Source organism: Rhincodon typus, chromosome 1 (assembly GCF_021869965.1).
Source record: "Rhincodon typus isolate 14 chromosome 1, sRhiTyp1.1, whole genome shotgun sequence".
Lineage (NCBI taxonomy): Eukaryota > Metazoa > Chordata > Chondrichthyes > Orectolobiformes > Rhincodontidae > Rhincodon > Rhincodon typus.
In genome coordinates, this window is record NC_063332.1 from 94,190,659 (window position 1) to 94,217,080 (window position 26,422).

Genomic DNA, 26,422 nt, shown 5'->3' on the forward strand with positions numbered 1-26,422 from the left:
ACAAAATCAAAGATAGCTGATGATCACATGAGTGAATAGCTTAGTGTAATGTAAACTACAAACATCTCTCTTTTGGTTTGATTCATATCTCCCAAAATTGGATATATCAACGTTATGCCTCCAAGGAATACAATTGTTTGTAGTTTAGCTAATTGGTTGAGGGCTTCCACCATTTTAAAAATAGACAGTACTAATGTTTTATTTACATTTTGTGACATCATGGACATTGCAAGTTTCAACTTCCTACCATCTGTGCCGTCTTGGCCAGATGCCTTCCAACTTTATCTACCATGGCTTGATGCCTCTGCTGTGGAATCCTGCCACTGGAAAGGCAGCAAGAGATTTGATCACAAGCCTTGTCCAAAGATCATGAAGCAGAAGTTCTACATTCCACTGGCACAAGACAATTACAAACCGAAAGGGGCAATAATGATAAACAAGGAAGTGTTTACAGTGTGTTCATGGAATGAGGCCTATGGATTACATTGGGCTGAGAGATCTTCTGTCCATTTCCATCAGCCCTCTTTCGATTGAATACGCATTTTTTTCCAGCGAGAATGTTTGGCTGTTCCAGATTGTCGCCACCTACTACTGGAAGTCCTGTAACTTTTTATTTCAATGTCTTTAGTTAAGACCCCAGTTAACAGTTGTTTGTCAACTTGTCACAGACGTCCTTACACTTGAGGATGGGTGGACAGATTGCAGGAACTATTTCCCCTTTGCAGTTGTGGCCCTCAGGCACAGATGAAAGGGTATTTCCTTTTTGCTTTTTTAAGAAAATGAGATAATGTATATCAGAGATAGTAGGAACTGCCGATGCTGGAGTCTGAGATAACAAGGTGTAGAGCTGGATGAACACAGCAGGCCAGGTAGCACCAGAGGAGCAGGAAAGCTGACGTTTCGGGTCTGGACCCTTCTTCAGAAAAAAATGTATATGTTCCCTTTTTGATTGAGTTATCGTTTACTGCCTGTGTTCTATTTGATTCTGCTGTTGTTTTTGCATATTAGCCCAAAGCCATTATAATTGGTTCAACGTAATTTTATTCATGTGAAACGTTTAAACAGTACAACAATTTGAACAGTATAAAAATAGTTAACCACTGAGGAGGAATTTCTTCTCTGAAAGTGGTGAATCTATGGAATTCTTTACTGCAGAGAATTGTTGAGGCTGGGTCATTTAATGTATTCAAGGCTGAAAGACAGATTTTTAATCAGCAAGGGAATCAAGGATTATAGGAAAAAAGGCAGGAGAGTTGAGGGTTATCAGATCTGCCATGATCTCACTGAATGGCTCAGCAGATTCGGTAGACTGAATGGCATCCTTCTGCTCCTGTGTTTTATAGTCTCGAGAGGTATAAAGTGACCCCTCACCAAATATTGGAGAAATAGTTACAGCTCGGAGACACTCATTCTGTTGGGTCCAATGTTGCCGATACAACCTGTGTCCAATTTGATCTGGTTGGTTGCTGCTGGCAAGCAAGGTGGTGGTTGTAATCTTGGTTTCTTGTTATTGGCTACTATGGACGCCAAGAAAATATGATGCAGTTTAATAAAAAATTAATTGAACGACTCAATCATTCTCTTTCTTATGAAGTAATCTCAATGCGATATGCACAATTTTTAAAAAATCAGCTTGAGTTTTTATAAGTCACTTCAAACACTGCAAGTAGTCACCCAGCCCGGGTGTGATGTTGTCAGGGTAAATAAATGTGGAGCTGGAAATGCACAGCAGGTTAGACAGTCAATGTTTTGGACTGAAACCCTTTGGCAGGGCTCAAGATTTTGTCTGACACCCCAGGGTCAATGGACAATTCTGGAGGGGAGGGTGGGGCTGGGGGTGACAATGGGGGTAGGGCTTGGGTTGACAATGGGGGTGGTGCCGGGTGAGTGACAATGGGGGGCGGTGCTGGGGGAGTGACAATGGGGTGTTCTGCTGCAAGGAGTGACAAGGGGGGAGTGACAATAGGGGGCGCTGCTGGGGGCGGGGGATTGTTGACAATGGGGGCGGGGCCTAGTGAGGGGCAGTCGCGTGGGGATGAGGTCGGCGGCGGGTTACATGCCCATTGTTGCGGAACGTGGTGGGTGCTGACGTTGTCCCGCTCAGTGAATGGGAATGTCCGAGGTTCCGGGAATCGAACTGATCCTAAACCGGGAGGCGGAGGCCAGAGCACCCCACTGTCCGCATGGTAAGGAGGGACGGCGGAGCAGTGGGACCACATCCGCGAGCTTGGTCTGATGATTCCATGCACGCTGCAGGCCGCGGAACCGCCATGACAAATGACGAGTAAAACGCGACATACCCTTAAGCGAAAAGTTACAGTGACATTTGTGTATTACTAATTAGGTCAGGTAGCATCTGTCGACTTAACTACTCTGATCTTTGGTCAGACCTGCAGCCTTTTATGAACTAACTGCTGCCTTTACTTTCTGCACTCTGCACAAAAGTTGTCTGAGCTACTGAGTAACATTTTGTCTTCAGTTAGAAACAGCAGCCTCAGTTTATAAAAGTGCAATTTCCAATGTGTGACTGACATAATGCACATATATAGAATCATAGTGTGGAAACAGGCCATTCAGTCTATCAAGTCCACAGCAACACAGACCCTTCCCCCGATATTCCCCATGGCTAACCCACTGAGCTTGTACATCCCTGGACACTATGGGCCAATTTAGCGTGGCCGATTTACCCTAACCTGCACATCTTTGGGCTGTGGGCTGAAACCCTCGCAGACGTAGGGAAAACATGCAAACTCCACATAGACAGTTGCCCAAGGCTAGAATCAAACCCAGGTGCCTGGCACTGTGAGGCAGCAGTGCTAACCACTGAGCCACCATGCTGCATTTTAAGGCAGTCCTCTCAACAACAGAATGGCAAGAGATAACAAGGTGTAGAGCTGGATGAACACAGCAAGCCAAGCAGCATCAAAGGAGCAGGAAGGCTGATGTTTTGGGCCTAGACCCTTCTTCAGAATAACTGTGTGTTTGTGTGAAGCCTCAATAACAATCGAGTTGACTGTAGTTCAGTTGGTAATTCAGTTTAAGTGAAATGATTTTGGGTTCAATTCTTGACTTAAATTCAAAATTAAGGTTAGCACGTGATATCACTATTGAGGCAATGGAGCACCGTTGGAAGTGCTTTCTTGTGGATTATAAACCTCTCCCTCTAGTGGATGTAAAGGATCCCATATAATTATTTTGGAGAGGGGCAGAGCAGTGACCCTTCCTGTCCTGAATAGTATTGACCCCTCAGTTAGCATTGCAGAAACAGATTATGTTATTGCTGTTAGTGGGTCTTTTCTGTATCGGCAGTTGTGTTTTGTATAGTACAGCAGTGGCTGGAAAGTACTTGGAGATGTCCACTGCAAAATATAAGTTTTCTTTTTTAAAGATTTTATTTTTCCTTTTTTAAAACTAAGTTGAACGAGGCTCATTGCAAGTGACAGGTGTCAAAACAGTGGAAAAAATCTCTGTTTAGGTGAACTTTGTACTTTATCCATGAATGTCAAACTAAGCTGCTAAAGTCTTGAATTAATTTTTGATAGACAATACAGCAGTTTATTTTATTCATTTATGGGATATAGACGTTGCTGGCTTGGCAATTGCCCATTCCTAGTTGCCCTTGAGAAAGTGGTGGTGATCTGTCTTTTTGAACTGCTACAGTCCATTTGGTATAGATAGACCGACAATGTTGTTAGCGAGGGAGTTCCAGGATATTGACTCAACAACAATATATCTACTAGTCAGGATCATTAGTGGCTTGGAGGGAAACTTGCAGGTGGTGGTGTTGCCATGTATCTGCTGCCCGTGTCATTCTCAATGGAAATGATGTGGGCTTGGAAGCTGCTGTCCAAGAATCTTTGGCGAATTTTTGCAGTGTATACTGTGGATAGTACACCGTGCTGCTACTGAGCACTGGTGATGGAGGGCATGGATGCTTATGGATGCTTGTGGATGTTGTGGCAAGCAAGTGGCTGCTCTGACCTGTGAAACTTCTTGACTGTTGTTGAAGCTGCACCCATTCAGGCAAGTGGGGTGTATATCATCACACGACTCATTTGTGCCTTGTCTATGGAGAACAAGCGCTGGGGAGTCAGGATACCTAGCCTCTGACTTGTTCCTGTAACTGCAGTATTTATATGGCTAATTGGGTATTGTTTATAGTCACTGGTAGCCCCCAGGATGCTTATTTTTGGTGGGGGGTGTGGTTTAAGTGATGGTAGCACCACTAAATGTCAAGGGGCAAAGGTTGGATTCTCTGTTGTTGGAAATGGTCATTGCCTGGTACTTATATGGCACGAATGTTACTTCCCACTTGTCAACGGTGGCATGGTGGCTCAGTGGTTAGCACTGCTGCCTCACAGCACCAGGGGCCTGGTTCAGTTCCCCTTCGGGCACCTGTCTCTGTGGAGTCTGCACGTTCTCCCTGTGTCTGTGTGGGTGTGCTCCGGTTTCCTCCCACAGTCCAAAGACGTGTGGGCTAGGTGGATTAGCCATGTTAAATTGCCTGTAGTGTTCAGGGATGTGTCGGTTAGGTGGTTCTGAGGAAGGGTCACCAGATCTGAAACGTTAACTCTTTTTTCCTTCACAGATGCTGCCAGACCTCCTGAGCTTTTCCAGCAACTTTGTTTTTGTTGTTGTAGATTGGGTGGGTTTGGGGAATGGGGCTGGTGGAATGTTCTGAGGGTTGGTGTGGACTTGTTGGGCCGAAGAGCCTGTTTAAAACCCAAGCCTGCATATTCATCAGATCTTGCTGCATTTGGTATGGACTTCTTCAGTATTTGAGGAGTTGTGAATGGTGCTGAACATTGTGCAATTATAAGCCGAGTCCATCAGGAAGGTTGCGAGCCTGCGAGCAGTGACTGTCTCAGGCAATGGAGGACTGCAGGTCAAAGCCTCCCTGTACATGGATGACGTCACTATTTTCTGCTCGGATCCTGTCAGTGAACAGACTCGTGAGCATCAGTGACCAGTTTGAACTGGCCTTGAGAGCCAAGGTAAATGGAAACAAGAGCGAGGCCATGATCTTTGGGAACTGTGCCCGCTGATTCCTTATCCCCTTCACTGTCAGGACAGATTACCTGAAAGTGATGGGAATCTGGTTGATGGGAAGGGGTTTGGGCAAAAAATTGGGAGGAATGTCTCGCTGAGGTGAGGCAGTAACTGGGTTTTTGGGAGCACTGCTCCCTCTCCATTATGGATAGAAACCTCGTCAGGTGTGAAGCACTGTTGGTTTTGCTGGGTGTGGTGCCGGTCTGGCCCATTTCCCGACCCTGCGCACTGCAGTCACCGAGCCATCTACCACTTCATCTGGAGGTCAAAGCTGGACCGTGTCTGCAGGGAAACAATGTAGAAAGCTCTGGATAGGGGGAGGGAAGACATACCCAACACTGGCCTCATCCTGATGGCTATCTTTGTGTATGGCTGCATCAAGCTGTGTGAAGACCCTCAGTATGCAAACACCAAGTGTCACTATGTACTGAGGTACTACCTGTCCCTGGCGTTGTGAAGGATGGAACTGGCCTTGGCACCACAGAACACACCAAGTTGTTGGACTGTTCCGTTTCACCTGTCCTTCATGGAAAAGTTTGTCATGGCATACATATCTATGGGGCCAAGTGTTGGAAATAGTTAGTGGTTGTTTTTGACCAGCACAGCTGGTTTATTGAAGGGTCTTTTCCTGTGCTGTGGACCTTTATAACTCTGGGTCTAGTGGCATCGGTGAATGATAAGCTAAGTTAATGTTTTGGATTGGTGATCTTCTGTCGGGCTCACAGTGTGTTTGTTTCACAATGGGAATTTGCATGAACAAACTGAGTAATTTGTTGATTGATTTTATTGTTGTCACATGTACCAAGATATTGTAACAAGTGTTGTTTTGCATTTATACAGGCAGATTGTACTCTATAAACTACATCAAGGTAGCGGAACAGAGCACAGAAACAGTGTTTCAGCTGTAGAGAAGGTGCAGAGAGAGAGAGAGAGAGAGAGAGATCAGAATTAACATTTGAGAGGTCTATGCAAAGGTCTGATAACATCAGGGAAGAAGCTGTTCTTGAATCTATTTGTAAGTGTATTCAAATTTTTATATCTTCTGCCTGACGGAAGAGGGTGGAAGTGAGTATAACTGGAGTGGGAAGGGTTTTGATTATGTTGGGTCTTTGGTTATGTTAGTTGCTTTCGTGAAGCAGATGGAGTCAGTTAATGGAAGGCTGGTTTGTGTGATGGACTGGACTGTGTTCACGACTCTCTGTAGTTTCTTGCAGTTTTGGGAAGAGCGGTTGCCAAACCATGCCGTGATGCATCCAGATAGAATGCTTTCTATGGTGCATCTATAAAAATTGGTAAGAGCCCTTGTAGACATGCTGAATTTCCTTAGCCTCCTGAGGAAGTAGAGATGTTGTTGTGCTTTCTTGACTATTGCGTCAATGTGGTGATCTGAAATATAAATTATAATGGACTGGGTATCCCAAGAATTAACAGTTAACCCTAACTGAAATAATGCTCACTGGAGAGAGTGCCTACTATATTCATTTCCTCTGTCAGGATTAGACACATGCTCATTTGTTAAAAGATCGTAGCTAGGTTTAGTCTATATACAGACAAAAATGTGGAACACACTGTGTGTTATTACTTTGGATAAGCAAAGGCATAGCCAAGTTCAAAGAGATTGTTATAACTTGGACACAACTGGTAGATATAGTTCATTGTGGGAAAGTGAATTCATCCATTTGGACTAAATTGGAATTTGGACTAAAAGATAATATTTTCCAAATGGTGAGAATTGTGAACCATGTTGGAGCAGAAATTTAGGTGTCCAAATGCAGAACTCATAGCAAACTAGTAATGGTAACATACAAAAGAAATTAAATGTTAATGGAATGCTTGCTTCCATCTCAAGGAAGCTGGAACACTAAGGGATGTGATAGATTTCATGTTATCATTGGATTAAGCTCTACTCAGACTGAAAGCCGAGCTCCATATTCAGTTCACCCACGAGAAGGATATATGGGCCCCAAAGGGGATAAGGCACTGATCCACAGATTGATACCGTGGTGAACTTAAGGGATATGGACCTAAGGCAGGTCAATGGAGTTAAATTGTCAACTGCAGTGGCTAGTGAACCAGCTGGGTTTTCCTAATAGCACAACAGCTTCACAGTCACTTTTACTGTTCGCAGCATTGTACTTCCAGATAAAGATTCTCAAATTTTCAAAATCCTTTACTTTTATAGTTAATATGGTATCGGTGTCACTGCCGAAACTGTAATTTATTGCCCATTCCTGATTCCCTTTAACTAAGTGGTGTGCTCGTTCATGTTAGAAACCTTTGGTTTCTTTCCCGATCTTGTCTTCTTTTAGGGTCACTCCAGATTATGTGACCCTCTGTTGCGCTTGTCTGCTGTCCCTTACATGCCAATCATATTAACAACAGAATGGGGGAATTGAATATTTTTCACTTTGTTAACAAAAGAAAACTGTTTTATGAAAAATAAAACAAAATAATAACCACTGATAAACATTCTACTTTTGAAACACAGGAAATGGGCTTAAACTGAATTTTTTGAAGACTGCATTCATTCCAAAAACAAATCCTGGAGATGATGAAAATCTGGAATAGAACAGAAAATAGCGTATGAGGAGTGAGAAACGGAGTTAAAGTTTCAGCTTGATGACTTTCCATCAGAAGTGAACTTTTTCCCTCCAGATTAGCTTGCATTTATTGTTATAAGCAATTAACATATTTGAATTCAAAATACTTTATTTAAAGCCAGCTTGTGAATATTGAAATTGCACAAACCTGTGATGATATCACTGGATTTTATTCAGTTGGCCTTTGTTTTACTAGTTCTCATTTTTTAATTGATGGAATCTGGGCAGAATGCTTGCTACATTTGACACGTACTGGGAAAAACCCGTAAAGCGTTTGACATTTTTCAGATGCTGTTGGACTGGTTGTCGATGCACAGCATTTTCCAGCATTAGATGTACACATAGATTTCCAGTATTCACTGTTTGTTTTCATAGTCTTGTTTTATTGCTTAATACTGAATATTTGCTGCTTTGCAGGACCTATCCCTTTAGCTAGACAAAGCTATGCTCAACTGGTTTTTGAAGTACCATGTTAAGCTGTCAGACTGCTATAATTCCTAGGGTGTGTTTAAATGTTACTCCCTGTTATTCATTCATCTTACTGTAAATGTACTTTGCTAAACCAATAGGTAGACAAAACAATTCAAAATATGGCACCAATAATATTCAAATATTCAATTGTTCGCTCTTGCCTATCCCTTCACCAATAGGTTGTGACATTTTATATATGGCAGTTGTTTAATATCTTTAAAGGAATCTGCTATGACTTTGTTTATAACATAATGTGAAAATGCACATTTGATTTATTTCATAAATTGTTGCATTTCTGAAACATTTCAAAGCGCCTCACATATAATGAACTGTGAAGTATACTGGCATTTAACATTAGTGGTGAATCAGGGAAACTCCCCATTTTCGAATTTGATTTTCATCCCTACAGTTCTCAAACCTGGAGACCTACCCTGTGTCTAAATAATTGAAGAGTACGTTGAGCAAAAGCAGCTCAGGAGGAGAACATTTTGTAACCCACTACCCACATAAAACCATGCTGAGAAACTGCCATTAACTCCTATTAACCTACCTTTAGTCCATGCACTTTGATATTGCACCTAAAAAAAATTCTAACAATCTCAGGCTTGAAAGTTTCATTTTTGACTCTATCTGCTGACAGTCTTCTAGGGAACCGTACCTGATTTTGAAAGTCATGTTGGCTGCTTCTAATTATTTTAGTTTCATCTTATTGCAACTAAATGAGGACTGATGAGATAGCTTTCATTTTTCTCTCTCCTAATTCAAACACACGTGTGTTTTTAAATTTGAAAGCCAATCCACTGTATTGTGCTTAAATATTTGTGTCAGTTGTATGCAATTATGCAGACTGTTTTTCTTAATTTCTTAACAAAGTAAGATTAAGTAAGCCAAGAACGTTAAAAAGTTTAAAATCCGTTCCGAAACGTAATATTTGAACTTGAAATCTGAGCACGCAATTGCAGACTAAAAGTAGAGGTAGGTAACTTTGGTCAAAAATTATTTCATGGGAAAATGAGAGCTTGTGGCTGGTATTCTGGTCTGGATGGAAGCTTTTTCAGGCTTTTCGTTCACATCAGAGACAATGTGCAAAAATGTGGCTAAGTTTGTAGGTCCCTTTTCTTCAGGTAACACTGTAGAAGTTCTGAGGCTTTTTCTGTTGAATTCTTTACTTGCTTGCAGGGAGGTGTGTACATTTCACAACTTGGCAAACAGGGTTCAAAGCTTAGCAAGGAAATGGAGAGAAAACAAAAGCTGGGATTGGAATGGGAGGGCAAGAGTGAACTTCATGGAAATATATGTATTTGGTGATATGAGTTGTATCAGGATTAGTTGTGATTTAACTGAAAAAGCCAATGCTAAGTTTTGCTTTTCTAAAATCACTTACCTCCTGAAAGACTCATTGACGGTTACAGCACAGAAGAGACATTTGGCCAATCATGTCCAAGCTGGGTCTGACTACCCTAACCATTTTCAGCTCTTCACCCATATATGGCAAAAGGTGGTTTCTAATTTAACCACCTTTTCAGCCAGTGACTTTCAGATGTCCACCACCTCTGAGTTGGGGGGAAAAATCTCCTCTACTCCTCTGTTCTATCTCTTACTTTAAATCTACACTCCCTGCCTACTATTTCAGTGATAAAGTGCTAAGTCTCACTTCTATTTCTCAAGTAATTTGAACTGGTTTCTTGGACTGTTTGGATTAGGCTCTCAGTCTATTACATGGTGCGTTATTTGACTAATATTAACCATCAAACTGTCACAGATGCACTTTTCTCATTTGTACATTTCACTGTGGGAGACGTGAGTGTCAAACTTACACTTACAAAGTACATATTTACTGTTACTTTGAGTGTTTGTTCTCTGATTTGTTCCAGGTCCAACTTTGTTGTTTGTGAAGGTAACTCGCAAGAAACGAGAATCCAGGAGGTTTTATGCCTGTGCAGCTTGTAGAGATCGCAAAGACTGTAACTTCTTCCAGTGGGAAGATGAGAAGGTATAAAGATTCATTAATAAACTGTAAAACAACAACGTTGTCTTGGTTATTGTAGAATTAATTTACGTTCCTTAACCCGGTAAGATGGAATGCCTTGTCTTCCGCCTTACCAAAAGTCCGTCGACATGAGAACACAAAATTGAGTCATCTGGAATGCACTAACACGAGAGGTTGAATTGTCGACCAGATATTTCGCACAAGAAGAAGACGGGATTGGAGGGAGAGGATCAAAGTTGTTCTTATGTACCTCCTACCTTCTAGCTGCTGAACATTGGCAGCCATAAACCAGAGAAACCATGTTCATTTGTAAGTAATGTATTACTCAGCGATTTCAAGTTTTCCTTGTTCCTAAATAGCTCAGTGTTCTGTTGTTGACAAGTTTGAAGATATTCTCTCTTCTGAGCAGCATCCTTCTACCCTCCTTGCTTTTGTGGCCTCTCTGTTTCCCCCCAGTCTGTGATTGGATGAGCTATTCTTTCTATTCTATTTACGAGAATAGCTTTAATTTGTTTGGTCATTCCTCCGAGTTAGTTTTCCTGGGTGATTTTGGGATTTAGAGATATATTCATCTGCTTCCCTGTTTAATTTTTTTTGAGTTTTTGTCCTATACTGAGTCCCATCTTCTTATTACACTGGCTTCGTAATCCAAATTTGTTTTTAAAAATCCCAGCCTTAAATTTGTTATGGTCTTTGTCAACTCTCTGTAACTTCCTCCAGCCTTTTATCTCCTCCTGAATGCTTCAGTACTCCTTTTGATCTTTGATGTACCTTCTGCCTCTTCATGATTGATTGAGAGCAGAATCTCCAGGTGCCTTAGCCTAACTCTTGCAATTCCCTTCCTTAGATTGCCAGCTTGGAGTACCCACATGCTCATCTGCTTGCTCCTGAGTCAGAAAGTTGTGGCTCCCTTTCCATGGGTTTGGGGATAAACCTTAAGTTGACACTTCAGTGCAGGACTGAAGGAGCTTCGTATTGTAGAGATGTTAAGCTGAGGGCCCATCCCTCCTCTCAGAGGAAAGTAAAAATCCCATTGTGTTAATTTAAAGAAAGTAGACAATTTCTCTTCCATTGTCAATCTTCATCCAAAGTGACCTTTTTAAAACAAAAATCTGCCAATGGCCATATTACTGTTTGTAGGAGCTTACTGTGTGCAAATTGTCTGCCATGTTTTCTGTATTTCAAGTGATTGCACTTCAGAATTTCTTCAACATTGCTATAAAAAGTGCTGTATTGTTGTAAGTCTTTATTTCCTAAAACCCACACTTCCATCTCTCTTCCCTGGGTCTAGATTGCTCACTTGGTTAGATGTGTAATGCTCATTTATGTGTGTTACCGACCATCATTAATAAAAGCCTATGCTCAGAGTGGGGTGAATTCTGCAAATGTGGTGGCTGGCTGAACTCATTGATCGTTGGAAATCAGTGAGAATGGACTTTATTGCACAGAAGCAAAGTGGTGCATCTGTAGCACCAATATTGTACACAAAATTTCACATGTCTCACTATTGCTCTGTATAAATAAAGTATAACCTGCCTACTTTTGTATTCAATTTCTCTCATCATAAACAATAATGTTCCAGCTGAACCTCAGTACCAACCTTTCCCAATTTGTGCATGAGGACACCCAGGTGCCTCTACTTCTCAGAGCTCTGGAACTCTCACCATTTAGACAGTATGGTTTTTTTATTCTTCCTGTTAATGTGGATAAGTTCATTATGGATAAGATATTTTTCCACTTTGTACAACGTCCACGAGATTTTAGCTGAGTTACTTAATTCCTGTTTATGCTTTTGTAGTCTTATATTCTCTTCGCAACTTACTTTCCTACCTGTCTCTTTCTCATCAATGAATTTAGACCATTAGATATAGGAACAGAATTACATCATTCGGTCCTTCAAATCTGCTCCACCATTCGCTCATGGCTGATATCTTTCTTAATCCCATAACGCTTGATCCCCTTACTAATCAAGAGCCTATTTGTCTCTGTCCTAAATACCCTTAATGACTTGACCTCCATCGTCTTCTGTGACAATGAGTTCCACAGATTCACCACACTCTGAAGAAATTCCTCCTCATCTCAGTTATAAAGGTTCGTCCCTTCACCCTGTGATTGTTCCCTTGGGTCCTAGTCTCTTCTAATAGTGGAAGCATCTTCTCTACATCCACTATATCCAGGCATCTCAAAATTTTGTAAGTTTCGATGAGATCTCCTTCATCCTTCTAGATTCCATTGAGTATAGACCCTGTCCTCATATGTCAAGCCCTACATCCCTGGGATCATTCTTGTAAACTTCCTGTGGACCCCCTCCAATGCCAGTACATCCTTCCTTAGATATGGGTCCAAAACTGCTCACAATATCCTAAATGCAGTCTGGCCTGAGCAGTATATCTCTTTCCTTATATTCCAGCCGTCTTGAAATGGATGCTAATTGCATTGCCTTCCTAACTGCCAACTGAATCTGCATGTTAACCTTAACCTAAACCAAGACTGTCCAGTTCCTTTGTTCTTCAGATTTCTGAAGCCTTTTCCTATTTAGAAAATTGTCTACGTCTCTATTCTTCCTACCAAAGTGCGTGACCTAATAATTTTCCACATTATATTCCATTTGCCACGTCTTTGCCTACTCTGCTAACCTTTCCAAGTCCTCAGCAGCCTCCCTGCTTCCTAAACATGACCTACCCCTCCACCTATCTTTGTGTCATCTGCAAACGTAGCAGTAATGCTCTCAGTTCCTTTGTCCAGATTGATAATGTATAATTTTGCAACCTTAACTCATTTTTGTTCTGTTCATTCAAGTCATTTATACAAATTGTAGAATGTTGAGGCCATGTGGTGCATTACTCATTGTATCTCGCCAACCCGAAAATAAGTCACGTATGCCTTCCCTGTGCTTCCTGTTAGCCAACCAATCTTCTCTCCATACAATGTGTTACTCCTTACACCGTAAGTTTTCGTTTTCATTTTCTGCAGTAACATTAGTATTTGATAAAGTATCACATCAATGGGGAAATCAAAGTACAGTATTGATTCCCATTTATCTATAGCATATTAGTTCTTTGATACTGTCTTCAACTTTTCAAACAAGCACAGATAGTGGATCTATTTGGAATATTTCTTTCTTATTGGAATGTATCAATCTATATATCCTTAAGTATCCCCTTAAATGTTTGCCACAGTATTTCTATTATCTGAGGACTCGCAAATGGACCTGAATATGGTGTAAGAACCAGTAAACTTCCCATTCTTTGACCTTAAATTGGAAGGAATATTAATGCTCAAGCAGCTGAGGATGGTTGGGCCTAGGACACTAGCCTGAGGATCTCCTGCAGTGATATCTTGGGGATAGGGGATGTTTGGCCTCCATCAACCATCATCAGCCTGCTTTGTGCCACAGGTACACTCCAACATGTGGAGAGCTTTTCCATTGATTTCAATTGACTCAGTTTTGCCAGATTCCTTGATGCTACACTTTTATCAATGTTATAAACTGTTGCCGTACCTCTTGAATTCAAATTCTTTTGTCTGTGTTTGGATCATGGCTGTAATGAGATCAGTTGCTAAGTGGTGCTGGTGAACTGAACATCAGTGAGCAGGTCTGGCAGCATCTGTGAAGAGAAATCAGAGTTAATGTTTCGGGTCCGGTGACGCTTACCCCAGAACAATTGCTTTGCCAGCAGTTTCTGTTTTTGTTTCTGATTTACAGCATCCAAAGTTCGTTCGGTTTTTATCAGTGAGCAGGTTACTGCTGAGCCAATGCTGCTTGATAACACAGTTGACAACACTTTCCACCATCATGAAATGTTCTATTATTGTCTCTCAGTAGTTTGGAAAGCTAGCAATATTGCAGATGTTGCTCCCCATACTGAAGTTGAGCCGCACCATGCCAAAGGGGTCTGGCTGGGCTCTGGGTCTGAACGTGATTGAAGCAGCAGCTCTTGAGCTGATGCTCAGCCTGACTTGTAATTGGCTTCACTTTCAATGTTTTCATATCAGAAAAAAAAATCAACCCTGCTGAGTCTGGTTCTTTGTCCATTATTCTTTTGAGCAGGTTATCAGATTCACTGGTTGTGAGTGAGTGTGCCTGGATTGACTGACCTTTCATCTTTCTCCCTAGTTTTCCACTTTTCTAGATAGTGATGAAACATTGACTTGTTTACCTTTGGCATTTAGCTTGAATAAGAGTGGTTCATCTATTGCTTCATGTGCGATGTTAACCACTGCTTGTGTCTCACTACCATTACCAGGTGTCAGAAGCCCGGCAATTAGCAAGAGAAGAATTGAATCGAAGACGACAGCCACCATTTACCCATCAGCAATATGTGGAGAGGTAATGAGCCAGTACTGTATGCTAGTCAGCTACATGGTAGGGAAGCTGTAGATTACTATATTTAATCATAGCCATTCTGAAGGAGAGTATAGTAAATTAAGGATCCAAATGAGTATATTTGCTGATCTAAAATGCTGGCAAGCTAATGATGTGGAGGTGCCAGTGTTGGTCTGGGGTGAACAAAGTCAGAAGTCACACGACACCAGGGTTACAGTCCCAACAGGTTTATTTGAAATCACAAGCTGACAGAGTGCCGCTCCTTTGACAGGTTGGACTATAACCTGGTATAGTGTGACTTCCAGCAAGCTAATAAACTAGCCACTGTTACAGCTGAAAGAAGAAACTTTGTTGAAACGTTTTGTCTTGCACTCATTGGGACAATGCACAAGAAACACCAGTGTGAAGGGAAAACAGCATTTAAGCTATGTGAGAGGAAAGTGCTGATTGATTAGCAAGTGCTCTTTGATATGTAGAGATGCTTCCATGGAGAAGGCACCAGTTTGATGATGCCTGACAGTTAAATACCAAGCTTTGTTTAAAATTTGAGTAATAGGTGAAAGTAGCTGTTGTATGCAGCTACCATGCTGTGGCAACAAGAATGCTGTTTTCCACGAACAGAATGCTGCAGTCAAGCCAAAAAGACATGATGAATCACACAAATGAGTTAAGTGTTTTATGAGCTTCAGTGCTGGTGTGATGCACTTTATGTAGGCTGTATACCCAAAGACGAGCAGATTGTGTCAAATAGTACATCCGTGTGGCTATTTGTTATAAGTGAGGTGCTGATTGTTCAACCAGTCCATGCTTACAAAACACAGTGTCCAAAGTAAAAATAATTATGTTTCCATGATTGGACAGCCTTTGCTAAATAATCCCGAGTGTGTTAATAGTTACGCTGACCATCAATTTAGCATTGTCAGTGGGCTTGCTGAGTGGCATTCTTGCCCCTAATAGAAGTTGCACAGGCCCTGTTCTTTGCAGACTGAAATAACATGTAAATAAATAACATCATGTACAACTCAACAAAACAGGTGACAGTCATTCTTTGGTTAATTCCTCACAGGAATGCTTTGAAGGATTGGAGTCATCTGCCTGGTTCAAAATTTAAACAAAGTTTGGCAGTTGACTGTCAGTCTCTAACTGGTGCATTCTCCATGGCATTGCCTCTACCAGTCCACTTGCCAAGCAATCATCACTCTCCTCTCATACAATCTAAATGTTGTTTTCCCTATACATTGGTATTTTTTGTGAAGTATTGTGATGAGAGCAAGCCAAAAACATTTAACAAAATATCTTTTTACTCCTAGCAATATTGAGTTTTGTGCTACCCACCACTATTTAACCACTGTTAGACCTGCCGTTGACTGTTAATCACCATATTTCACTCTGCTGGAATTGAGAGAGGGGTGGAGAGAAGGAATGTAGCGCCATCTACAGGGTATCTGGGACTTGAGTGTTCAGGAAAAGCAAGTTTAGATATCTTCGGATTGTGAAGGGAGTTAGATACATGAAACAAAAACAAAGTTGCTGGAAAAGCTGGAAAAGCTCAGCAGGTCTGGCAGCATCTGTGAAGGAGAAAACAGAGTTACTGTTTCGGGTCTGGTGACCCTTTCTCAACTGCAGTTCTTCGGGTTTTTACTTAGATACATGAAAGTTGTTCTTATCTTTTATCCTGATTCAAACCTGATCTTTCTCAAATTGAGAGAATAAGAAGAAATCAGGAGGGAAGGCAGGAGTGACAAATTGAGGGTAAAGCAATTCAAGACTTGAATTCCAGACATGGAAAGGAAGACCGAGGGACATTTTGAGTCTGGATGACTCTTCATCAGAGCTCTGATGAAGCGCCATCTAGACTCGAAATGTTAGCTTGCTTTCTCTCCATAGATGCTGCCTTACCCACTGTGATCTTCAGCATTTTTTGTTTTCAGTACAGATTCCAGCATTTGCAATAATTTGCTCCATAGATTTTTTTTTTTGTAAAGAAATCTTTAAGAGGCAAGAAATAGTGGGAACTAATTTCTGAAGAAGGGTCCAGACCCGAAATGTCAGCTTTCCTGCTCCTCTGATGCTGTTTGGCCTGCTGTGTTCATCCAGCTCTACGCATTGTTATCTCTTATTTAAGAGGCAAGACCTTTTATTTCCTCCTAAGCCTATTTTGAGCTATTTTTGAGTCAGCTACATTAACACAAGTGGCGATACCCCTGTTCTGGCTGTCTCTGTACAATCAATGTGACTGAAGTTGGAGTAGACGTCCCTAGAGAGTACATGGGTTATTGTTTATGCAGATGAGAAGCATTATACACTTAGTGTGTTGGAGACGGAAAGAGAGCAAGTAGAAAGCACCAGGTTTGTTGAGTATAAAGGGAGCTTTGAAACTTGGCAGAGATAGTCGGAACTGCCGATTGCTGGAGTCAGAGGTAACACAGTGTGGAGCTGGAGGAACACAGCAGGACAGGCAGCATCAGAGGAGTAGGAAAGTTAACGTTTTGGGTCGGGACCCTTCTTCAGCTCCAGCTCCAGCTCCACGCTGTGTTATGTTTGAAACTTGGCAATTGTGCACTTGGAGTCAGTGACTGAACTAAGCAGGGATGGGATGAGTGGCAAAAGTTTTGTGTATCCAGTTAAGATGTAAAACCTAGGTTATGTTTGGTAAAGAATCTTCAATGGTAAATTGCAGATTAGCAACCTCACTGGGGAGAAGCAGGATCTCTCTTGCAATGAACGGTGTGAGTTGGAGAGTTGGCTTACTGTCAGCCAACTTATTGCTATCTCCAGGCTTGGCTTGACCACAGGTTTGGAGAGAGAGAATTCCTGATGCTGTGAAGAGAACCTTTCCTGTATCGTCACTTAACTCCTCACTGCCACTGAGTGGATTTGCAGTTTGGCACTTTTACCTTTTGTAATCCATATTTTTTATTTGGCCCTCAGTCACTCTACAGTCCTGTGCCCTGTGGGACTTTGGAAGGAATAAGGGTGGAGTATTCAGCCTCTCAAGCCTGCTCTCCCACCCTCACCCTGCAGGCCTTCTGCAATGGAGGCAATACGGGGTTCTTCCAGCAGAAAAGATTCGTCTCTCAGGCATTAAATTCTGCCATTGGTGTGAGGGAAAAAAATGCTACCTGCTATCACCCTAAACAGCCTTACTTACACCGTAAGGCTATGACTCCTTTTTCTTTATTGGATATTCCACCACAGAAAATAGTTTCCTACTGCCCACACTATCAACTTCATTAATCATCTTAAACACCTAAATAATATATTTTCTTATTTATTCACGGGATGTGGGCATTGCTGGCATAGGTCAACATTTATTGTTCATCCCAAATTGCCCAGAGAGCGTTTAAGGTCAAGAGATTACAAGACTTGCCTGTGAAATCAATCCTAATAATGTACCAGATGGGATTGTATGTCAAACCAATAGCTTTACGGTTACTGTTTATTCCAGATTTATTAATTAAATTTAATTAGTTGAAAATTCCCTCACCTGATTTGAAATAACGTCTGTAGACTATTGTCCAAAAGTCTGGATTCCCAGACTAGCAATGTTGTGCTGCTATTCCTGCAGTTTCAAAGTAGAATCCCTCAGTCCTTGTCAAAGGGAAGACTGTATTATGAAGGGATTTGCGGAATTATCGGGAAGGGCTCCAATGTCTTTAGAGAAAAACCACCAGTAAGTGTTTGATAAACTGAGTGGGCTTTTCCTTTGGAACAAAATTACAGTAATTTTATTCACGGCAAGTGGCATCAAATGCAAAAGCAGCAATGCAATATTTTATATGAATTCTACAGGGTTTTTAACTTACCACTGTAAAGGTTACCAATTTGAATGTGGGATGACTTCAGCAAAGTTCTGAGTAGGTGCAGTTGCTACAAGACCATGTACATTTGATTTCAAATTTTCAGTGATGCTAACTTTAAAGTAGAGTTCAAGCACTTAATAGGAATTGTAGAGTACATCAATGTGCATAATCTCTGCATACATTTTGACTTTGTTTTTAACTATTTTCTTTCAATTTGTAAAAGGACACTTTTGTTGAAAAAACAATTAATCTGCATAGATTATTTGCATGTTTTCCTGCAGATACCAGCGATTTGTGTCTTTACCCTTGGCAAATAGAACGTTCTGTACAGACTGTCAGATTTTGCTACTTCCCGAGGAGTTGGACCAGCATTCAACTCATGATCAGCTGGGACACGTCGCTCTCTGTCAACTGAAAAGACCCAGTCTTTTGCTGCTTCCACTAGAAAACAAGAAGACCAATGCTCAGTACCTGTTTGCTGATCGCACTTGCCAATTCTTGTTGGATTTAATTGCTTCATTGGGCTTTAGAAGGGTGCTGTGTGTTGGAACACCACGGTAAGATATTTTAAAATCTTCCTTTACTGCCACAAGTTCAACCCAATCAAGAAGCTTGTAATTTCCCGGAAAGCTCTCCAACTTTATATTTATGATTTTGTGAACCAGTAATATCAGCTGATATAAAGCCACTGAACTTTTTTACCTGTACAGTATTTCCAAGACAAAAGTGAAGCAAAAATCTATTTAACTTTGGCAAAGATTTTAGCCTAATAATTTTCAACTGTGCTAATGTTGTGCACAAGGTGGTAACCCTAATTTGCTGGATTTGCCAAGACTCTTCGCCATGATGACCCAGGTTTAAGACACGTGGGAATGCGGGTTACAAGTGTTAGTTACTCTCAGTCTCAGTGACTGATATATGAGCAGCTTCACTGATGGCATCCGATATTTGTTCCTGATTTGTGTTGCGTTTCCAATTTTACTGTAAAGTGTTGTTGTGTAGAGGACGGGTACATATTCACACGTACAAGTTAGACAATCAGATGGATAGATGATCCTTCTGGTCCAGCTGGAGCATTATTGTAGAAACTCAAGATCGGACTGTTGCAAGGGTGGAATGGGCTAGGAGGAAATCAGTAAATTATCTCACTGTTCTCTTCCTAACAGTGATGACTGGTATAGGGATGCATTTACTCTGGCACTGGATGCCGTCTGGCTCACTCATCAGCTCATTCTAAACATGTAACTGAAAGGCAGCAAGCCTTTTGACTACACTGCATTTTTTTCAAAAATAGCTAAAATCTGTGTTATGGTGACACAAATGAGAAATAGAATTGAAATATTTACTCCGCGGAAATGAACAATTCTGGAATTAGAACTTGTCTTCAACTCCTACAAACCTTTTGTAATAATTTGCATATGAATTGTTTTCATATGTTGCTGATGGAATTATTTTGTGAATTTTCTTTTATGTTCAGTTTTGTCAGCATGCGTCTCTGATATCAGTATTGCCTTCGTGATGAGCTTTCACTGACACCTGAATTTTATTGCCCACAAAGAAGTAGGTTGGACCAGTTAGATTTTGCTCCTGAAATTTAAAACCAAGAAGCTTCCAAAATGCCCACTCCTGAGTTGAACAGAGGTTAGATAAAGACATAGTTTGGCAATTTAAATATTCTAAAGAGGCCAACAGCCTCCTTATTTTACATTTGCAGGTTCCCAGACATTGGAAAGCCCGGACTCTAAAGAAGGCAACCGTAATTTTGAGGGGAAGATAAAAGCCTTTACAGCCCACCAGCACTAGTTGTAGATTTGAGGGAGCAGGAGAGCTTTTTTACTCCTTATCCTCACTCCCATCCACGCCTGTGTCTTGCTTCCCATCCACAAATCTTCCCTCCCGCATCCTGTGGATTTGGAATGCCTTGGGAGTAGGGATCAGGCATTCCTCAAGCTCTCTGGTCATGGATTGAACCCATTTACTCCTGAATTCTCGCTGTCTAATTGAAAGTCAATCCTGCCGGTTAGACTGAACATGTCAAACATATAAAATATATGCAATAAAGTGTAAGCAAAACTCCGCTGTATAGGGGAAACTCAAACTTGAGGGTTCTTTTCTGAAACCTTTCTTCCCATCCTTAAGCAAAAGTAATACACCCCTGTGAAATATCCAAATCTCAATTTACTTTGTTAAGTAGGGCTAATATGATTCACGAGTGTAATACAAAATTGGATAGTATATTGAGTCTATTTGTTAATGTATGAACATAAGTTCTGCTTTATAAATTTAATGAGAACCCTTTGGATTAATTTTCAGCCTACATGAGCTAATAAGAGTGTGCCAGTCTGAAAATAAGGAACCGTTTATAAAGAGTCAACTTCTGGATATTGATTTCAGGTAATTTTTATTCTGTTTCCATTTTTGAATGTTTAGAGTTAATTTTTGTGGTTTCCAAATTGAAGCATATCCATATTGGGAATACTGCACTTCTTTCTGCTGTCACCCATTTAAGCATTGAGCACTCCCAGTCAGCATTAGCAATTGTTATGGTGGAAGAGGAGGCCATTTGGTCCATCATTTCTACATCAGCTTGCTGAATAAATAAAATTTTGTTTTGCTGCAATCTGTCCACTTTAACTGAAGCCTTGGAAGATTATCTGAATTGGAGATCTGTTTTTCCACACCAGGTAACTTTACAACTCCTTTAAATTCAGTTAAGAGTGTTGAATTAATTGAGCAGCGCACCCACAGGGAATTGTTTTGAGAACTTCTAATCTTAACTGATGCAGGAAATTCATCAGCTGAGAAAAGAAAATTATGACATATATCCTGAGCTTAGACTGGATCTGAGCAGGTTATAGATTGGAAATGTTATTCTGAGAATTCACTGTGCGTTTCAACTATGTCACCTGCTGAGGTTTGTATATATAGTTTTTTTTGGTGGGTATTTAGGCTAGCATTTATTGCCCATCTCTGAGCAGTTAAGAATCAACCATATTGCTGTGGGTCTGGAGTCACATGTATGCCACACCTGGTACGGATAGAAGTTTCCTTCCCTAAAGGTCATTAGTGAACCACTAATATTTTGTCTGACAGTTAACAATGGCTTCACGACTCTTAATTCCAGATTTTTATTGAATTCAAATCTGACAATCTATCCCGGGATGGATTATAACCCGAATCCCTAGATCATTGTCTGGATCTGTGGATTAGTAGTCTCGTGATAATGCCACTAGGCCATTGCCTCCCCCATTGGTATTGCAGCAGAGTGCATTTCCATTGCACACGAAAGAAATTTGTGGGAACATAATTTGAAATTTGAAAATCTGTCAAATTGCGAATAATGAATTTGAGTTTGTTGACAGTTGGATGCAAGCACAAATTTTATTATAGAGCTTTGACAATATAAAATTCTAAATTTTTGTTCCTGTTCCATTGTACGAAAGGAAATATTTCGGTTGTATGCTTTGTTATCTTTAGTACGTAAAAACTGCAAAAAAAAAAGTTGTACTACATAGCTTGGGTACTATTCTTCTGTATTTCTTGTCTAAATGCAAAGGTGATCAAAATTTATTGATAAATCGTACTGAGTTTATTACAGACACAAAAATATGTCCAGCAGAATTTAACAAACAAATCTTAACAAGAACAACAACTGTGTTAACATAATGTCTCTTAGCAGGTCTGGATTATACCAAGTGTATTTAGGTTTGCAAGTTGCATTAGTGTTTGTTGATTAGGGGACTTATTTATCTTTATTTTTCTTGTTTAATAAATTTTGGCAAATGAAAGAAATTGAGAAAAATTCAGAGAACATTAAAATTAAAGGCAAACCAAGTAAGACACTGAAATTCCGAAGTAGGAATATGAAGTTAACCTGAAGCTAGAAGTCACAAAGTCAGTGAACTTAGTCCATGTCTAGGCAGAGAAGCTCCACAGGATTGAAAGAAAGGAGTGTCTAGAATGAAACCAAATGATCTTTAGAACCATCAAACATGCTGTTTATGAGATATGTACATGAGACTTTTTTTTACAGTATTATTTTAATATTGCAGCAATTCATTGCAATTGGATAGTCTTCAATTTCAGGTGACTTTTAAAGCCTGATGCAATAAGATGCTTCCAGCAAACAAGTCAAAAGGTTTCATTTTACACAAATCTCACTGATTTTTAATTAAATTATAGTTATTAAAAAGCAGAATAATGATGTAATGGGAAGTTTTTTTTTTCAAAAAGCGTTCATTCAACCACGGGAAGGTTTTGGTCTATCACTTGTCTTTATTCATACATGAATAGGGTCTGTGGGACACGGGTTTGATTGGTAGGTAGGAGGCGGAGATTTGTACTGCTGCATTCTGCGAATAAATCTGCTGCATAAAACATTCTGTATAGTTTCATACTTAACCTGGCTTGGCTCCATTTAGCCCTGATTACTACAAACATTACAGTATTGTACTTCTTACTGGAGCAGTAATATATCTGCCATGTCTGCTTTTTAAATTTCTAGTTTGCATATCTCCAACTTGTCAGAGTGGGTAGGACCAGCAACAAGTGGAAAAAGACGAAAAGCAGGATAGATTGGCTCAGTGAAATGATGGTGCATTCTGTCAAAAAGACTTGATGTGATGCTGGAGAATTCTTGAATCAACTTCATGCTATTTGCATTGTAAAATGCAGCAAGTCCTTTTTCATAGTCAATATACACTCCTACTTTTTCCAACTTAGAGGGTTTCATACTACAGTTGACATTTCTACCGTTATGCCAAGCTAAAAGTTGATTAGCCTTTAGTTCAATGCACCATGACTGTCTGTTTCTTCCCAATTTTGTGGACTTGTGCTTCCCTTTCCGATCTATGGATCCATATGCAATTCCGACACACCATTGTGCAGAAGACTTGATGTCCACCTCCCAGTAATGCTTTCCTCTCATCAGACCTTTGACAGCTAAGACATTATAGATCTTGTCAAATCGCAGAGGGCTCTCAGGAACGTTTAGTGACTCGGTGGTTACGGACATGCAGGTTAGGTCCTTTGAAACCAGCACATTTTTATGTGCTGATGCAGTGTCGAGGAAAACTGGTGAGTACTCTAGGGATGCAGAAAAGAAGTTACAATCAGCATTTCCAGCAAGAGTAGGTGTCTGATAAATGGCTTAAAAATCATTTCTATTATTTTCTGTATTTGAAGTAACTAGTGTTATGTGATTCTTCTTAGAAAATAAACACATTCATAGTCACGGATCTTTCAGTTTGATACTCCATGTTTCAGTGTCAGTTAACGTGAATTGTTTTGTAGATTTAAAGTTGAAGTAAATAATATCCTCCACCTTGCAATCTGGTTCAAAAATGTTCTATCTTTTTGTGTACACAGTCAAACTAAAATATGCAATGTTTGAGAGTTGTGTTAAAATGAATCTTTAATACTTTGCTTCTAGAAAAGCCAGAATTGATATCAGGACAGTCGTAAAGTGTGAGAGATCGAACAGTTTCATATGCTGTTTGGAAATTACTGCCCCCATCAATGTATATGACATGTTTTGGTAGTGCCATGTAATGTTTTGTTTAAGTTGTCTTTCTTTTATAACGGACAACTTGTAAGAGCATAAAAAGTGTTATAATTGTGAAATAGTTTTTAGACCTGAAATACACATCTCTTAGAGATAGCCCTCAATTTATCTGTTGTTTTCACTGTACCTAGGTACATGTGACAATAATAAATCAAATCAAAAAATGCAGAATCACATTTAATTGTCCTTTTGAACCCACATTTTTTTATTCGCTCATGGAGTATGGGTGTCACTGGCATTTATTGTCTATCCCTCATTGCCCTTGAAAAGGTGGTAGTGAACTGCCTTCTTGAACTGCTGTTATTCATGTGACATGATTTCTGGTTCAGTGGCCTTTAATGGGTAGCTTATTTCCATAGATTGCTACTTGATGAAAGAAATTTTCCACCTCATTTACTGTTACACCTGATTCGTAATCTTGAACCTATGCCTTTGGTGTTTGACTCTTCTATGCCAATGAATGATTTACCATGATCAATTTCATCAGATCCTCTTCCTAATCTTAAAAAATTCAGTTAGTCTGCTTGGAAAAAGGTAAAGTTTGGTGCAGTCCATTTGCAATACAGCAGCCCTGCATGTTAACACGAGTGTTACCATTTCTACATGTTAATTTTTCATTTATGAATAGACAAACCATATAATGTTATAAAACAGGAGTTTTTTTATATTTATTACAGAATGCTAGAAAAGTAACAGATATTCATTACTGGATTTGGCTGAATTGGCCTCTGTAAGATTACTGGAGAATTACTTTTTCTCTGTTCTTTTTTGCTGATCAGGCTAACAAAATATTTGAACTGAACTTTATCTACAATTTATCTGAATATATACAGCATAAACAAATGGTAAAGAAGATATGAATAGTTAAGATATAGCACACTGTACCTAATAAAAATGTCTTCCTTAGCAGTTGCGAATATAAGTTTGTTGAAATGTTCCGTATGAGCTTTGATAACTTCTGAAATCTGATTTCGTCAATTTTAATGGCCTGGATTTCATTCTCTGTTCTCCTTGCATAACTTGGAATAAAAAGAACACAACAGATTCCAGTTGGTGATTTATCAAGTATCAAATGAAAACCACAATCGCTACCAGTTTCTCCAGCAGCATCTTTCATTGCTTTCCGAAGCAGAGCAAATCTCCTGCCACAATCGACTTTCGTTTATTTGTTGAGCAGAAAGTATTTCGCCCAGAAGGTAGTTGGGGGCTTTAAATTTATTATTTGAAAGTGCAATAGAAGAAGAATCACTCATCAGATTTCAAAGAAAACTTGGTTTTAAGCTCGAGTGCCATAACCTGAGAAGCTACAAACAAACAGCTGGAAAATGGGACGAGGCTAGATGTCTCTTATTGTTCAGCATGGACATGACAGAAACATAGAAGAAAGGAGTAGGAGGAAGCCATTCGGCCCTTCGAGCCTGCTCCGCCATTCTTCACAATCATGGCTGATTGTTCAACTCAGTAACCTAATCCTGCATTCTCCACATAACCTTTGATCCCATTCTTCCCATGTGCTATATCCAGTCAGCTCTTGAATACATTTGATGTTTTGGCATCAACTACTTCCTGTGACAATGAATTCCACAAGCTCACCACTCATTGGGTGAAGAAATGTCTCCTCATCTCAGTCTGAATCGTCTACCCTGAATCTTCATCCCTGGTTCTGGACACACCCACCATCAGGAACATCCTCCCTGCATCTACCCTGTCCAGTCCTGTTAGAATTTTATAAGTCTTTATGAGATTCCCCCCTCATTCATCTGAACTCTAGCGAAAACAACGCCAACTTAGTCAGTCTTTCCTCAGATGTCAGACCCGCCATCCCCGGAATCAGCCTGGTAAATCTTCGCTGTACTCTCTCGAGAGAGAAAGCAAGATCATCCTTCCTTAGAAAAGGAGACCAAAATTGCGCACAATATTCCAGGTGTGGTCCCACCAAGGCCCTGTACAACTGGTCCAGTGGCAGCCTGCGTGACATATACTTGCTGTTCCTATCAGTATTTACAATATTAAATTGCTTCCTAGGATTTTTCACTTCTCTCCCAGTTTTGCTACATCTGGGCATAACAGAAATAAGTACATTTAAATGGGAAGTTTGTTTATTTTACAGGGCATTCCAATACTTGGCTTACCTTTACCGCTAATGTCCACCTTCCATTGCTAACAGTAGCCAGCTTTCGTATTAACTTTTGATATATCTCACCTTTTAAGAAGCAATCTGCTTAATTTTTAATTTATTTAAAATGAATTTTGAATTGACATCGTGTGCTACTCTAATAAACTAAATAGATGAAATTGTTTTACCCACTTTGATCTTAAGCTCTCTCTTTTACTTCAATGCAGCCTCTGTGCATTGGCCTTTTCTATCTGTCTAGTTTGCCTCATCTATTTCTTTTTTCAACTCTATTTGTCATTTCCAGTTATATCACACTATAACCCTCCCAGCAGAACACATCCTCCATTGGTTCAGCAGCTTGACAACTATTATGATACAACTGATGTGATTGATATCTTTATGTGGATATAAATAGATAAAATCTTTTCTGTTGCAATGCACAGCAGATGCCAGGATTAATTTCTGCTGTTGTGGACAATGCCTTCACCTTCAAAGACTGTCAG

The 26,422-nt window shown here is 40.2% G+C and overlaps 1 protein-coding gene across 1 annotated transcript; it reads left to right on the forward strand.

Annotated features, from left to right (window-relative positions):
* Window positions 1-2,035: 2,035 nt before the first annotated feature.
* LOC125481011 (rRNA N6-adenosine-methyltransferase ZCCHC4-like) lies at window positions 2,036-23,780 on the forward strand. Its single transcript, XM_048602271.1, has 6 exons — window positions 2,036-2,186; window positions 9,995-10,113; window positions 14,358-14,440; window positions 18,522-18,797; window positions 20,554-20,634; window positions 23,672-23,780. Exons 1-6 carry the CDS (start codon window positions 2,108-2,110, stop codon window positions 23,778-23,780), a joined length of 747 nt encoding a protein of 248 aa, XP_048458228.1. The 5' UTR covers window positions 2,036-2,107.
* The last annotated feature ends 2,642 nt before the right edge of the window (window positions 23,781-26,422 follow it).

Bases quoted from the DNA above. Each gene is read 5' to 3' on its own strand.
- LOC125481011 (XM_048602271.1), top strand. From the start codon at position 2,108: ATGGGAATGTCCGAGGTTCCGGGAATCGAACTGATCCTAAACCGGGAG. The intron at 14,441-18,521 runs GTAATGAGCCAG...GTTTTCCTGCAG, and splicing joins CATCAGCAATATGTGGAGAG to ATACCAGCGATTTGTGTCTT. The intron at 20,635-23,671 runs GTAATTTTTATT...CTTTGCTTCTAG, and splicing joins CTTCTGGATATTGATTTCAG to AAAAGCCAGAATTGATATCA.